The 17197-nt window shown below is 41.3% G+C and overlaps 1 protein-coding gene across 3 annotated transcripts in view; it reads left to right on the top strand.

Moving 5' to 3' along the window:
- The window catches only part of LOC119744716 (coatomer subunit zeta-1-like), a 65535-nt gene that overhangs the window by 27388 nt on the left and 20950 nt on the right, over positions 1-17197 (top strand). For all 3 annotated transcript variants that reach the window (XM_038220792.1, XM_038220790.1, XM_038220791.1), the window contains exons 5-6: positions 12462-12539; positions 13553-13643. In XM_038220792.1, the coding sequence (XP_038076720.1) occupies positions 12462-12539; positions 13553-13643 (169 nt within the window). The remainder of the gene's footprint in view (positions 1-12461; positions 12540-13552; positions 13644-17197) is intronic.

Raw genomic sequence — 17197 nt, forward strand, 5'->3', positions numbered from 1 at the left:
GAAGGACAACTTAATCAGGGTTTTTAACACTGCTTGAATTGAATTGAATACAAGTGGTCCAAAAGCCAGACTTCATTTCAAACTGGTTTCTGGTATTTGCTTTTATTGTGGGCTGCATTTAGTATAGGTTTGGACGTAAGCAGTGATCAAGTCATGTGAATGATAGGATTGTCTGATACATACTTTAATAATAAGGTTTTGTGAGTCACTATGGAGTGAAACTCAGTTAATTATTTTGATTTTTGAATGGTAGTTTTAAAAGGGTAAAGGATTTGATTGCGGGTGATGAAGAGAGTACGAAGTTCTCAACCACACCCCTCTGGCCTCTAGGGGGTTGCTTCTAATGGCAAGGCTGGGTCTAAGTTAAGTCTAGTTCTGAGAAGTTGTAAAGGTTGTGTGACTTTGTACAAGTCACATGCAATTCAGGTTTTTCTTATGTGGGAATCATGTTGATGATGCTCCTTGGAAGGGAATCATGTTGATGATGCTCCACGGAAGGGAATCATGTTGATAATGCTCCACGGAAGGGAATCATGTTGATAATGCTCCTTGGAAGGGAATCATGTTGATGATGCTCCATGTTGAGAATGCTCCATGGACGGGAATCATGTTGATGATGCTCCATGGAAGGGAATCATGTTTACGATGCTCCATGTTGAGAATGCTCCATGGCTTGGAATCATGTTGATGATGCTCCACGGAAAGGAATTATGTTGAGAATGCTCCATGGATGGGAAATCATGTTGATGATGCTCCATGTTGAGAATGCTCCATGTTGAGAATGCTCCACGGAAGGGAATAATGTTGAGAATGCTCCATGTTGAGAATGCTCCACGGAAGGGAATCATGTTGATGATGCTCCATGGACGGGAATCATGTTGAGAATGCTCCACGGAAGGGAATCATGTTGAGAATGTTCCACGGAAGGGAATCATGTTGATGATGTTCCATGGAAGGGAATCATGTTGATGATGTTCCATGGAAGGGAATCATGTTGATGATGTTCCATGGAAGGGAATCATGTTGATGATGTTCCATGGAAGGGAATCATGTTGATGATGTTCCATGGAAGGGAATCATGTTGATGATGTTCCATGGAAGGGAATCATGTTGATGATGTTCCATGGAAGGGAATCATGTTGATGATGTTCCATGGAAGGGAATCATGTTGATGATGTTCCATGGAAGGGAATCATGTTGATGATGTTCCATGGAAGGGAATCATGTTGATGATGTTCCATGGAAGGGAATCATGTTGATGATGTTCCATGGAAGGGAATCATGTTGATGATGTTCCATGGAAGGGAATCATGTCGATGATGTTCCATGGAAGGGAATCATGTTGATGATGTTCCATGGAAGGGAATCATGTTGATGATGTTCCATGGAAGGGAATCATGTCGATGATGTTCCATGGAAGGGAATCATGTTGATGATGCTCCTTGGACGGGAATCATGTTGAGAATGCTCCATGGACGGGAATCATGTCGATGATGTTCCATGGAAGGGAATCATGTTGATGATGTTCCAGTGATACTTTCTGTAGGTATCAACCTCGCTCAGATCTGAAATCTTGTGACAGTCTAACTAGACTGGCTACTTGTTTATTTTTACGTGGCTGTGATTAAGTGTTGCAGTGTATCTGCTTGCATTCATGATCAAAATTCTACATCATTACCCCTGATCATTAATAGTGCCAAGATTATCTGAGCTGTATGACAGCTTGATTGTGCAGATAGCTACAAGTAACATTTCTGCTGTCACGGGTACCCATTTACTCTTTTGCAGAGAAAAGCAATCAGTTGCGAGCCATCTAACATAGGGATTTGCTGCAACCCTACATGCTGGACTTGAACTCACAATCTGCAAAATAACTCTCAAGATCCTTGCTCACTCTACTATAAGGCAGTGGTACAAATTTTTGTCCTTATATAGCAGGCACTGACACAGAGTCATGTTTGCAAATATCTCACATGTACATGCACACGTACCTCTCTTCAAGTCGATGCCTTATATCAGATGTCTTTATAACCCCCTGCTATTTTCCCAGTAATTTTAAAGTAAATTGATGCGCCCCAAGGGACTGGGAGATTGATCAGGGGGTGGATGCTAGGAGGAAAAAAAATATTTTGTACTTCCTGAGTGTAATTAAATCTGTGTTCCCATTGGACGTTTTCTTCCGTCACGTCTCCTAAATTTACTACATGTATGACTTACTGTAAACACTCCTTTCCATTACTCTTGTTTTTCTCTTTGACTCACTAGTATATTAAGACATTGACAGAATGTTGAATTGCTCTTCATGGCTTCTTAAATGGCAGAAGCAGCAGACACTGTGTAAGCAAACTTTGACCAACTATAGCTCTTCGTGTTGCAGAGTTTGCATTCTGTTCCCTTTTGTTTTGCACATGGCTGTGCTTAAAGTTAAACATCTGCTGACAAACACGACCAGTTCAGCCCCTGAGCCTTCAACAATTAAAAAGTTCCTTTCTCGTTGAGACAGGTGCGTTTTGTGTGTGCTGTCTGCTGTGGTGACGATGCAGTACAGGAAGTGGTCTGTGGTGTGAAAGGTGTTTGTTAGTGGAGATGCGCAAGTTTTACAGAATGGAGTTCATTCCATTGGACTAATCGAAATCTATTTCAATGACCTTGGTTTTGGTAACTTAACAAGGACTTTACTTTTTCGGGGAAGTCGCAAAAAACAAAAACAACAATGAGAACATACATGTTGCTTAATAAGCTGATTACAGTAGTCTAGAGTATTGGCTGTTCCTTTTTGACATTTTAATTGAGTGCAAACTGAAGAATGTAGTTGACTAAGATTAATTTGAGTTCATGAAATTGCTTGTTGTGTCACAGTTTTTTTGAGTGTGTTAATCATAGTCTGTAGTTTGTGTCTTTTGGCCCCCAAAATATGGAATATAGGAAAAACAATCGTTTGAAACTGGGATTGAAACATTTTAAATGTTTTTACGTAGCATACATGTAGATGGACATTTTCCATAGATCTTATCTTCACATAGATCACTAGATGTCTAGTAACACTCGTCTATACTTGGCCCCCTTTTGTTTCAAAAACACCAAATCTTAAGGTCTAGACAGATTCTAATCTTGCAATCTTGGAGCTAGGCCAGTAATTAATGGTGAACCTGCTCATGCCAGGGCCTATGAGTCATAGTGTCCTGTTGTAAGGCACGTTAATAGGCTGAAGTTTCGTTGATGGTGGCTTGGGGAGGGTCAACAAAACATGGAAAGGCCTCATATTTTCTAGCGGAAAAAAATTACAACTGGGGCTGAGGGAAACAAATAGATTTGGGGGTAGGGTGACCCATAGACTACCAAATGACACTTGACAATCTTGTTCATTGCAGCATTGAGATGTTATAAAATGATACATTTGTTTATTTTGCGCCGGTATTAAAGTCTGCAGTTGTGGCTTAGTCTATGAGAAATATGTTCATGCAATGCATTGCAATCTGTGATTGTGACCATTAGGACGTAGATTGCATGTTCTGTCGAGGGGCACTCCAAGGGTACGTTCGAGCGTGTTACTCTTGCTACTCCCAAGTGCAGGAAAATGTTGCGTGCGCATTACTCTCGGTGCAGGAGTATACTCCTGGTATGATGGAGAGCATACTCTTGCTGACCCGCGAGTCGTACTCCTGCCGTTCGGGTGCTCAGGAGTATACTCATGTTAACACGAGTACCGGTAGCATGCTCGAACGCACCCCTAGTGTCCCCAAACCCTATACACACTCTAGACTATTGTTACCTAACACAATTCCTGAAATTCCTGCAACACAATTACCAACACAAAAGAGGGGTGGGGGACCCTTGCTATATCTTGCTTCAGATGAGGTTTGTCTGTAAGTGTAATTTTCTTCGTGAAATTTTAACTCCTAAATACCATAAAAGTCAATTTTAAATTGATTAACAAAACAATTACATGTGTAATTTGTTTTGAAATTATGTGTCCCGTTATTCTGAAACATACCTCCTCTTCTTGCTGGTTTTATACCACTGAATACAAACTTAATGCAAGTACTGCACACCTCCGTGTTTGTTTGCTAGACGTGACAACATTTTCATCTCACCCATGTGCCTGATTTCAACATTTGCACGGTTCACAGTTCTGCAAGAAGTCTTTTCCTCTTGGGAAATCAGCCCGGAACCTATAATTCATACATGTGCACCTACGTGTAAAGTTGTTTTCATTCTCGGAGCATTTCTGATACAAACCAGGTTGTGTTTCCAAAGTTGTTAGCTGTTTGTTTTTTTCTGGCTATATTTCCAGGGAGATTGTGGCAAACCGTAGCCATGCAGCCATCACGTGGGCTCCTACTTCTGCTGTGCTTGGCAGGTTCAGGAGCTTCTGTGGTTTTCTCAAAATAGCAGGATGCCTGTGAGAGAAGTGATAAGGAATTTTTAGAAACCGAGAAAAACCGGGACGAATTTAAGAATAGATGAGTTCCAAATGATACTAAAAAACAAGCTGGCCGGGTGACTTGTACATCGTACATGCTTGAGTCTGTAGATCTGCTCTGATAAACCCCATGTTGTGTTTTGGGGAAATTTCTTTATTTCAAGGCGTGGCAAACAGATTACCAAAAACCTCTGGAAAATGTCAGTTGAGTGTTAAACATGAAACCCAGAGTGACCGATCATTAAGTTTCCAATTTCTGTATGTCCTGTACAATTAGATTTTGTCTGATGCAGTTTCTGGTTTCAAGTGGTGGATTGAAGCAAGTGCTGCTGATAATTGTAGTGCATGTTCAGTAAATTGTGCATGCATTTTTTTATTAGTGCCATACCTGTGTACACAATACAGTACTACATGATGCCTTTTAAGTCAAAGCACGTACATATACAGGTACAGGATATGTAGACTTTAAAGTGAGACTTTCGCTCCACAACCCAGGAAAGAAATCTGTTCCACTCTCAAAAACTGGAAGACCCCAACATACATGTACATGTTCATGTATGAGTAGAACTGCATTGATGAGTTTCTGAGTGAGTTGTGTAGTGGAATAGATGCAGTAACCTGGAAGCCAAATCCAGCTTCAGTCAAATTGTCCTTTACATACATGTAAATGTACTCTACCTTTATCCATTCGATCATTAAATAAATACATTTTTTAGGGGGGGGGGCGCTTATCATTCTTAGTCGCAGCAGAAGCTGAATTGCAAAGGACGCCGTTACAACATGGTCGAGCCAAAGGCATGTAAAGGTGCATTAGGCAGCCGCCATACGACCCATGTCTTACCACGGAGCACAGCCAGATCAAAAGGTGTTGATTTTTGCACAGGTAGGAAAACCGGTGACCCCGGAGAAAAACCCTTGTGGCACAGGAAAGAATCAACAACAACCCGAGCCGGGAATTGAACCTGGGCCACAGCAGTGAGAGGCCAGTGCTTAACGCAGTGTGCCACCCATGCCAATGCCGATCTAATGAACATACACATTTGGTGCTGTGTTAGCTACATGTAGTAGTACATTAATTTGTACAGTGTTTGAGAAAGACATTATGCTACAAATGTATTGAACTTGAGCTGCTTCATCTGCAAACGAGTTTGTTGTCCTATTACAGTACAAATGAATCACAGTACCGGTACATGTACACGTGTTCATTCCATTTCTCTTTCAAGTGCAATGTACATGTACATACATGTATGTAGTCAGTCATATCCATACTGTGCCAAGTCCAAGGTAATCCATTGTGCACTTGTGGCCGATTACCCATAATGAACAGTGACATGCATCGCTCAGCACCAGAACCAATGTCAGAAGACACGCGGCCAGCTGATGACAGCGCCCATTGCACTGCATTCACCCTCTGTGGTATGATTTCCCCTTTGATATCCCTCCATGGAATTGCCCCCTTTTGCCATTGATGCTTGTAACGCTGACCTGCTATCACCCTAGGCAGCCTTGGCGGTCTAATTAACGGTCGCAATACAGGGGAAGAGGATTACAGCACGGGGGAAGACAGTGAAAGGGGGGGGGGGGGAGGGGGAGGGTGGAAGAAGTGAGGGGGGGGGGGCAGGGGGAAAGAAGTGAGGGAAACAGGTCGAACAGTGACATTTTGCCATAGTGTGACCGGTCTGTGACAGACTTGTTTTTGGTATCAGTCAATTTATTCTTAGATTGAAATGAGTATCCAAAAATATTTGCCACGCTAGTATTAAGGGAGTTGTGCTGCTTGTATCGATTCGGTCGTGATCCTTATCTTGACCCCCTTTTTTTTTGTTGAGATAGTGTCTTGTTTTTTTGTGGGCGTTGCCCTACTTTTTGAGGGCGAGGTCACAAATTCAAGGGTTTCGTGGCAAAAACAAGACAAGTGGTTTGGATGCAGGTAGGCTGGTGGGGGCGGCTGTGATGGGAATTGGTTAAAGCTAAGGAAAGTTCAGGGTGGTATGATCCTATAAATTGGTTTCTTTGAGCCATCTTCAACAAGATATGCAACAGAGGGACCCCCTCCCCCACTTTTTGTTTGTCATTGTGTTCCCGGAAACTTAGGAATTCTTTTGAGATATCTACCCCCGGTAGGGGATGTGTTAGGTAGCAATAGTCTAACTCTAAGAGTGAGTATAGGGTATACATGTAGGCATACTGGGGATACCCCTCTGTCTCCAATCTTGCACAGTACTAATATGTTCCATCTCTGATGTACTTGCTACTTTGAGTCTCAAATAATGCAAAGTGCAAGTTGAATGCTGAAAAATTGAATAGTGTTAATTAAATGAACTTTTGGTAATTTTCTGTTCTGGACTTCTATTCTCACAGATTCCCTAGTCAGTCTAACAGTCTGAAAATGTTTACCTACATGAATTGTTTCTGTCATTTTAAATTGGAATATGAAAACATAATCTGTTATTTGCCGGTATGATCTTGTCGGTTCCTGCAGCAGTGCTCTGTGTCAGCATCGGCCAAGTCCATTAATGCAGGAGGGAAGGCCAGGAAACAGCCCGCTTGTCAATCAGTGCGTGGAAACAGATTCTAATTATCAGATATCCCCTGTATTATTTTTGTTGCCTTCCTGTCATGACATGGTGCAGTTGTAGGCTGTGGGTATAGGGTTACCTTATTTAATTTAGAAACTAACATTTGCTTATCAGGTACACGTTCTCCTGACCTACTGGTAAATGGTTTTTGAATGCCTGACCGTGGTGCGCCAGTTTGTTTCTTTGGCGTGCACCCTAGGCATCAATGTAAATTTGCTGCGTGAATGTGTGTTTCACTTTCAAGAGAAAGAGATATTTGTAACAGGGGTTTAGTTTGCAGTTAAATGCTATTGCTGGAGTTCTGTTGAGTGGTGACCCTGTATAAACTGCCCTCTATTGATCAGTGTGAGAAATTCTGATCTGCCTCATCCTCAGGAGGCTGATGGCTACTTGTCAAAATGTTCACGATTTTGTGTGTGAACTGATTCAGCTATTTGCATACACTAAAGGAGTCAATTATCCAGAAATTGATTCATTGTTTCTAAATTCAAAAACTTAAGATCACCGTCTAAGATTGCTGCTCGACGGACTTGCATAAAATGTCCAGTTGGGGGGAAAAATTGGAGGAAGATGACATCATTCAAAATTTAACAATTGACATTGTCTGATCTTGTTTAATCTGAAGCATCTGATCTTCTGTACGCTCCATGTAAGTTGGATACTGAACCATTTCCCGGCAGAGTTGCCCCTAACAAGGACCGGATGTTGGGCATCAAGACTTGATTGTTTTATGCAAGCTGGCTGCCAACGAAGCCCCAAGTGTTGTTCTCCGGTCTGCTTTGGAAGCCATCAGCCATGATGAACCACTTGACTTAGGCCCATGCGGAAAATTCATTAATATGCCTGTCATCTCTTCTTGGGGGGGGGGGGGGAGGGAGGGGGAGGGGAGAGGAAGAGAGGGGCTGTTGGGAGGGGACAAGATAACAAAAGAACGCCAGAGTAGACGTGGGGGGGGGGGGCTGTTTAGGAGAAGAGAGAGATAGTGACAGTGGTAACAGGTGAACAGGATAAGTGGTAGATCCTGATAGGACTTACACTGTCTGAAGTGGTTAACGCATTGGGGGATTGGCTTAGTGTGATGAAGGGGTTTAACAGGGATTTGTTTTCGGAGCTTTAGAAAACTCATCCCGTTTTGCTTTCCATTCGAGGGTTTCAAGGGAGTGACTTATATCGAATCATTGTCTCATCAGTCGGTGTGTGTCCATCATCAGATTGGCAACAGGTTTTATTCTTGCAGAGATTTGGGGATTGACCCAGCGGTGATAGAAAAGCACTCCTTGTCTCATTTGACCTGGCTTAGTATTGCAGTGCCATCTTTCTTCAACCCATTATTAGTAATCAGAGATAGTCCTTGAATTTCCATTGCAGTGTTACAAGTTGTTAAAACCCAAATGCTTTTCAGTTCAGTATAGATTTTGTCACTATTGCCATAAACAAATTTACAGATCTTAAACTGTACACCTGTTTATAATTGTTTGCCTTTTTATTTTCTGCAAACCATCCTTTGATTTATGAATCAGAGATTTAAGCCTTCCTAACATTAAGGGATTTCCTGCCTTTTGTTGCCATATGTTTCTTGTATACATGCACCTCAAATTTCCTGCAAGAATGTCAGAGCCCACTTGTTATTAGCATGATGTGACATTGAAACCTGTATGCGTGTACAGTATGTGTATTTGCACATGTACATGTCTTCCTGTAAAGGTGTAACAGGAAGCACACTTTGCAAGAGAAACATCAGGGATTTGTAATGTGATCTTCAGTGAAACCCAGCCAGTGAATCGCTATACACATGTAGGAGTCCCTTAGCAGGACATTTTACTCCAAGTTTCCTGTCCATGCTAGCCTTTAGTCAAGTCCCACGTGCCTATACTAGGACCATCCGGACACGTAACGCACCCCGGATGCCGCGAGGGCCTTTACTATCTCGTGGAACTAATCACTTATTCATTTATTCACGTAATATAAATCAAGCATTATAAACCAATCATCTAACAGTGGTTTGCGGTTACCAGCAACAGCACGCGCGCCATGGCGTGCGTGCTGTCTGGCGCCAGACGATGGCTGATTTACGTTAGTAATTCTGCATTTTCATTGGTCAATTCACAACGGGTAATGCATTATGCATGTCTACCAAATCGGTAGACAAATGTAAAGAAAAACATAAGCGTTCTCCGCGAGATGATGAAGGCCCTTGCGGCTTCGCCGCTCGTGCTAGTCTTTTTACGTGTCAGCATCCGGGGTGTCCGGGTAAGCGCGTGGGACTTGACTAAAGGCTATGTCCATGCAAGATGGTCTCTCTGAATTATCAGTGCCCTGAGTACAAGAATCGCTGTCTACAGCTTGAACAGTACATGTAGTTACCAATGCAAGTATAAAGTGAGATCTTTTAAAAGTATGAAAATAATGGGGTCAAGTCTCACAGGCAACTCATGTACACATATGTTCATGCATTCATGTGTACAACATGTTTCTATGTGTTCTGTTCAATGGTACAAATGTACGTATATCTAGAATCGACAACTTAATCGGGAGAGGTGTATGTGGGTGTGATCACCAGCTGCTCCTGCAAATCAGGCGTCTACGTCTAGTTCTTTCGTCTGTCTGTGGTCATTTTCTGCAGTACAGGCTTCCGTGCATGTTAAATGCAATAGCCTATTGGGTGGGAGCAAGTCTTGGTTTATTACAATCTGCAAAGCGCAATCTAGATGGTAAACCACCTAGCTAGACAACTTGCCACATTCGATACAGTATTACATGAAGACGTACCGGTACATGCACTCCCCGCAACCCATAGGTGACTCAGACATGGCACAGCCACTATGACCTGAACTTGGACACTTTGAAGGGGAGGGAATTAAAAGCCTTGAGCCTTCATCTGCTCAGCCTTCCCTGCAGGATTTAGGTTTGATGTGTAGGGGTGTGTGTTGCGCATGGCCATAAAGACAGGGCATTTAGGGGGGAGATAGTCCAGTTTAGGGGGGTAAAGCTGGGATCAGTGTGCATCAGAGGCGGTATGAGTCACTGGTTAGGGCTTAGGGTAAATACCATGCTGTCACTTCTGGATGCAATGAGGCAGGCCTTGAACTTCATCCTGGTGGCTCTGGGGACAATCCCAAACCCCTTAAGTACAATAGGTGGTGCTGCCCCCACAAATTCACCTACTTCTCATGACAATTAGTACGCAATTGTTAAAGGACTAGAATATGGTGATCCAGGAAACCACTGTTCATGTCCTGGTTAAAGGTAATATAAAACATTTACAAACATCAAAAGACAAAGCCACCAAAATATTATGAAATACCTTACTTGACTGTAAGTGGATAATAGTCTCAAGCATTCTGTGAAATCATGACACCTGGTGTCGACACCTGGTGTGCTGTCACTTTCAAGAAATGTGGATTTTTTGTATCAATCGTTTGAAAAAAAACACAGACTTTTTTCAAATACTACCCCTAATTTACCAAATTAGTTAGTCCGCATTTTGTTTGCAATCGTTAAAGTCACTTAAGACAAAAGTAACTATACACTTGGCAATCAAGTGGTGATATGACCAAGGGAGTAGGAATTCTCTGGTTCGAATCCCTACCAAGTAGATTGATATTAGCTTAGCTAAAGGTAAGTGTGCAGTGGTCATAATTACTACCCCTGAAAGAAGGTGGTTTTGGGTCTGAAATCCTACCTTAGTCCTTCTGTTTAATCATAAAGAACTGAATGTTCATGCTGCTTGTTTGTACCGATGAGCAAAAAGGTTGGTATTCTGTGCTGGGATTGCTCATGATTTTTAGGTAAGCAACCTTTGCCAGTGTAAACCAGTGAGGGGGACAAGGGAATACCACCTGATCATGTAGCATCCTGCGATTGGGTTTGCCTCTGGCAATGAGACTTGAGCTGAGAGGCAGCCACGCCGAAAAAAACTGGGCCAACCAGTCCCTCTATTCCCCCTCACCTCTCCCCTGCGGGCACCTCCCAAAGGGACCAGGCTACCAGGATCCAAGCAGACTGTAATTGAGAATGTCAGCTTTGGCAGGTTTCCTCCAGAAAGTTGTTATAGGGTAAATCCTTGCATCCCAGGGCTGTTCGCTAGGGTGCTAGAGTTCAAGGCTCAGAGGACACATTAGTGTGAACATGAAGATATTGAATCTAGGTTGTACTCTGCAAAAGATCTTTCCTCTGGCGTGGAGTTTTGACAAATTGTTCGGAAATGCCAAGCACGTGTCCATTATTTTGCACATAAGCTCACAGCCAAGTGTGATTGGCAAATCCACAACCGAAACTCGAGGTAGCTGAGTGGAGAGGTAATGAGTAATTATCATCCTAATCATCCTAATGTTTGAGGAAATGTGCGGCAATGCGAAGCAAACCTTGTCAGGGTACGTACATGTAGACATGCACGAGTTGCTTGTTGCCATGGATAGAAAGTAAGAGTAAAATTTGAGTTATGTTGAGTTGAAACTTTTGTGACAGATGGTATCAAAAATAAGTGTGATGAAGGGTTTGCAAGTGTTGAACCCGATAAGGTCTGCTGTACTAGAACATAACTGCCGGCTTAGGGCTGTACCTAAAGGTATACGTGTACATCAGTCCACAGAGTGTACAATGTGCTCTAAACAGGTTTTACTCTTATGGTAGTTGTAATGATTTATTGTGTTAATTGCAAGAATTAAAACATCAGTGGCATTTGTATGAAAGAATGAAAAGTTGTAATTACTGACAAAATGCGAATATATTTCCCTTAAAATCACAAAGTGAAGGGAGCCTAACATGTTGATCCTTCAGCTCCATCACCATTGGCACTCTGATGTCCTCTCTTGACGATTAAGCGAGCGTACTAAAAAAAAAATATATGTTACTCATTCTTTTATGATTTATATGACTATCCTTGTAAGGGTCCTTCTCTTGTTAACGCATTTCCTAAATTTGAAGATCCCATGTAGCATACAGCTGCCATGCTTTGGCATTCCAATATAATCAGCATTGAATCGGAAAGCACACCAAGAGTCTGAGATCTCCTCTGGTGCTAAAGATAAAGCAAAATAGAAAAAGATTGTGGTACAGTTGAATCATGATGATGAAACACATGCACCGGTACATGTACATGTATGTAATATGATGATGATTGGGTTAATTATGTTATTTCCCATTTCTGCCATTGCAATCCAAAGTTCTTAAACATAAGTTTGAGCTCAAGATGTTTTACTGGTGTGCAAGTAGATTGTAAGCACATGTATGGCATGCACATCCAATATTTCTGGTCCTCTTGTCTCCTACATGTGCAGATGTACATGGAATGGTCTTGAGCAGACCAGGACAGGATAACTCTATGCTTTTGTATTACGTGAATATAGGTTCTTGTTTTGTGCTCATGGTTGTATCGACCCTCTTAGTTTTTGTCGTTTTTCTCTGTTTGTCTTCTGAACCTAAATGTGCATTCTACTATTTTTCTCTCCCATCTACAGAAAGAATGTTGAGAAGCGAGCACTCCTCGATCATTTAGATGCGGCATTCCTTGCTGTGGATGAGATAGTGGATGGAGGGTGAGTAGTGCACTTGATTCTGTTTTGGTTGTTAATCAGCAAACATGTGTCAGTTGAACGTGGACCGGATCGTGTTCGGCTGATTGTTATAGACTGGAAAAATCTCTAAACTTTGGTTCTGCATGTAAGTCAAGAGCTTCAAGGTGGATCAGGTTCATGTTAGGGAGATCGGGTTGGAATAGTAGTGTTTTCCTCACCTACTACTGATATGACCCTAGTTCGAATCCTGCCCGGGCCTACAGGTAGATTTTGTTTTCAGTCCCTACTCGATTCTGTGGGTTTTCCCTGGAAAGTAATTCTTGGGTTTCTTCCCACTGTAATTTCATTCCTCATCTTCTACCATGGGAATTGGAAATAAGTCGGAAGACTTTCTTGGGCTATCGTAGCCGAATGCCAAATAAAACAAGTAGCCAAACTTGATCTGAGCACTTTTCATTGCACTGCTTGTTGATTTACATCACCCCAACGCAAATTTCATCTTATGAATAGCTCTATATTATGAGACCCAGTATTCCCTGCTGTATGTAGCACCTGTTTGAAAACATTTGACCTTATGAACAGCAGCCGTCTTTTTTATTGAGGTTAGTGGATTTGTTCTGCTGAAGAGGCACAAGTAGCCTTTTTCTTAATTAGAATGAAACAGTCTTGCAAGATGGCCATGAGGCATACACATACATTTATTTCTGTTCAAAGTAAAACATCCTATACTTTGACCCTTCAAAATGTCCATAGACTTCCTGCCAAATACATGTACAACAAAATCCTGTAAGTATTATGTGCAGACCCAACAGCTACATGTAGAACCAAAGGTTTACAACACCTCTCCAAATTGACTAGAGTACCAGTACATGTGTGATCCAGTCATCTGCAACATTCATGTGTCCATCCCTGATACAACAGTGACAATCTTATCATTCAACTGTGTGTATTATTTCATAGAAAGTTGTACTGTTTATAAATTCATCTTTTTCTACATCATAATTTATACTCTTGTCTTGCCTTTTCTTTTTCAGAATCATTCTGGAGTCCGATTACAGCAATGTAGTACAGAGGATAGCAGTACGAGGTGACGATGTCCCAATCAATGAACAGACAGTCGCTCAGGTACTCACGATAAACAAAACATGACAGACACATACTTTGTAATTTTGTGCTCTATCAAAGTTCACATCCAAAATGTTGTGGTACTGGACTTTGTTGAATTAGATCCAATATTCATCACCTTCTCTTCACAGGTTTTTTTTTTTTTTCTTAGATCTGTGAGCAGTGGTCGTGTAGTGAATTTGGTGAGAATCTTCCATCAAGGAAAACTATGATAACCTTTTCCATTGCCAGGATTGTTTTGATACTAACTTTCTTTCCTCATATCACACCTAGCTCATCCTTTGGACTTGCAATCGCTTGTGCTGGAATCATTCAACACACGGCCAGGCAACCTCCTCAAACAAATGATACAATTTACAACTTTTAGGCACTTGCAAAATCCTGAAGAAAAGTACCTGCCGTCTAGGATGACACCAACAAGAACAGACCAATCTGAGAACGCCACCACTGTAAAACTCACAGAAGCCCCCTTCAAAGCATTGCCAGCAATATTGGCAGATAATTTGTCTTTGGGTAGTTGCCTTGTACAATAGGTGACACAGCGCTGTCGCCATCGAGGGGGCCTCCATGTATATTCAGTGATACAATGCTCAAAGTGGCCTGTACCTTTGCCATTTCTGTGGATGTTTATCAGGTACTATGAGGTGGGATGTGAGTAGTGTGGGAATGGGGGACACAAATTAAACAGCCGGTCGTACTCAGTTTTTCTCGTTTTATCATGGTTTGTATATCCATGTGGTAAGTCTTGGTTTTGGCTTGAACTTCTATTAGAAGATATCAGTCAACAGAGGAAATGCCATCACTATGTGCAGCTTACTCTTTGAACAACTAAATGGGTGTAAAAGGTAGGTTACAGAATGCTGCTAAAGAAGAAGTGGTGGTAAGCAAAAACGGTCAGGCCCAAATTGTATTTGAAAGTATGGCATGTGGCCAAACACTTTTGCTGGGAATTTGTATGCTGCAAAGGACAGACATGCACAACATATTGGTGTGATGCGAAATTGCCTTAACACAGCTTATAAAACAGTTTTCAGTCACATCAGCCGTTTGCTAACATCTGTATCAGCAAAGGTTTGCTCAGTTTTGTATTAACGTAGGTTGTCTTTAAATAGGATCATTTGCAGTTTGTGCATCTTCAACTAACCTGTTGGAAGTTGAAGATAAGTGGATACGACCTGTATTCATTTTGAGAAGATAGAAAAACCCTATTATTGCATTGCTTGTGCAGTTGTGCCTCTGATTCAAAGTTACCATTTTATATTTTGAATTGCACCGTCTGGTGATTAATCCCTAAATCAGTATTAGATTTGCAGTATTAACCAATACGTACCATTTTTAGAAACTGTGTACCTCCAATGAATTATGATTGATTCCAAAGGATACAATTTCAGGCAGAAGTATTTCACAGGGTACTTGCTTGGTTCGTTTTCAAATAATTACCAAAGTTCTTTCTTATCTTTAAGGCATGACTCTGCAGTGCTGCGCTCCTAAATTAATGTTTTGCCTGAGCTTAATTCAGCCCAGAGAGGAAGGTCAAACAGCAACCTATATCTACAAATATACCCAGAGGAAAGGAATGGGGAAAATAAAATCTTGGATTTGGGTCGGGTCATTATGTACCACTGAGGTGGTGAATCCAAGGTTTGCATTGGTATGATGGGACCAATTAAAGATGTGGTTTCCCTGGTCCCCAATCATTGTACATGGGTATGAAACTAGAAACCTTGGGACAACTGGACATTTTTGAAAGTTGCTTGTGTCCCGTAGTCCATGGAACATCCACTTCAAGCGTCTATGATATGCAAGCAGATTCAGGGATTAATTAATTCTGACCATTCAGCAGGCACCTTCTATCAGGTCTTCGGTAACCTTTTGTATGGTAGCTAAATTGACTAACAGCTTTTAATTGGTCCACATTTCTGATCCAAATGACGTCACAGTTTCTAAAGTTGACTCCGATTGGCTGGCACCCGTGGTTGCATAAAATTTGCATGCTACTATCAGACGTTCGTCGTGTGGCTCTACATAACGTGATTTCTGATACTCGGACTAGTGTTCCTTGTCCCTTGTGGAGAAAGCACATCATGAATGGGTCATTGTCGTATATTTTCTTTTGTGGTCATGGTAGTCCATATGCAACTTTCAACCATTAAATTGAGATTGGTTGCTAGAACCCACTTTATTTTGTGAGGAATGTAGATTAAAACCATGAATGCCCTTCAGATTCCATGCATGAAGCAGATAAAGCTATGGCAAACTTGTTAAAAAGCCTTTTTAAAGAACAAAATAACTTAAGCAAAGTTTCATAAAAATTTAATCTTTACTTAACAGTATAAACGAATGACACAAGTTTCACACAGTTTTTGCTTGTAAACAGTATGGAGTTGTTGCTTTTTGTCCCTATTTTTCCTGAAAAAAATTGAAAGAAAAAGAGACAAAAGATTTTTTGTCAGGTGAAATATTTCATTTGATTTTTGACGTTGGATCTTTTGCGGTTAGGGAAGAGCAAAGGTGAATCTTTCTGGGTCAGTGTAGGGGAAGTGAATTGACAGTTTTGACGCTCTACATGTACATTTATATGTGCAAAGAAGACAGTGGGGTAACTGTGTGTCAAGTAAATCGTGTTGATGACTTTAAAGGTGTATTTTCCCCCATTGATTGAAGAACAATGCAAATCATAGTGCCTGAGGTCAGTTCTTAGTCATGCAATGTAAATATCATATTTGATGGTGGTTGTTGGCAAAAGTGAAAAAAAATCCTTCATGTGTGTTAAATTCCATAAAGTTGTTATTTTTTTCTTTGACATTCAGAAAAAGAAGAAGAAAAAGTAGTCACATATATCCTGTTGATTAAACGTGGTTAAAGAAAGTGTGACATTATTCCAATGACTGATTCATTTGAGTGCCTCCAACAAAACATTCCTACACTGATAGCAGAAGTTTTCATTTTGTTGTGTGTGCAATCTTGTCAGTGCTTCCTCGCGAGATAGTAGACTTCGAAACAAGTTGACTGTAAATGTATGGGTGTAGAAAGACATTTAAAATAGATTTAAAAACTGTTCCATTTTATAACTGAACAGATTGTTTGTTGCCAAAAAAAACCCACAAAAAAAAAACAACACATACACACATCACTCACCCCCCCCCCCAAAAGAAGAAATCCTCAATGGCTTTGCCAGCTTATTGCTCTCACCAATTTATTTTGCATTTTGAGTTACGTAGTTTGCACTCGCATTGTATAAGAGCTCCTGCAAGAGCTTGTTGTCGGTGGTTTGTGAGGGTGTGGCCACATAACCTGTCAGTTAATTGGCAGTGTTCAGGATATCATTCGACGAACCTATAGGAACACCTTGTGCAGATGGCAAAAGTAGGGCAGGAGTGACATCCCCACCCATCCTGGCTCCACGGTGTTTGTGTGCCTCAAGTCTCTAAAAAGGGCAATTTTGGACTTCCATGTTACGTCCAGATTTAGGAAAGACGCTTTTGGGATGTACACGTATGATAACATATCCTGAGGTTATGTGGCTTTGATGGTTAGTGTTATTTTATTTGTCT

Source organism: Patiria miniata, unplaced genomic scaffold (assembly GCF_015706575.1).
Source record: "Patiria miniata isolate m_02_andy unplaced genomic scaffold, ASM1570657v1 HiC_scaffold_7, whole genome shotgun sequence".
In the NCBI taxonomy this organism is placed as follows: domain Eukaryota; kingdom Metazoa; phylum Echinodermata; class Asteroidea; order Valvatida; family Asterinidae; genus Patiria; species Patiria miniata.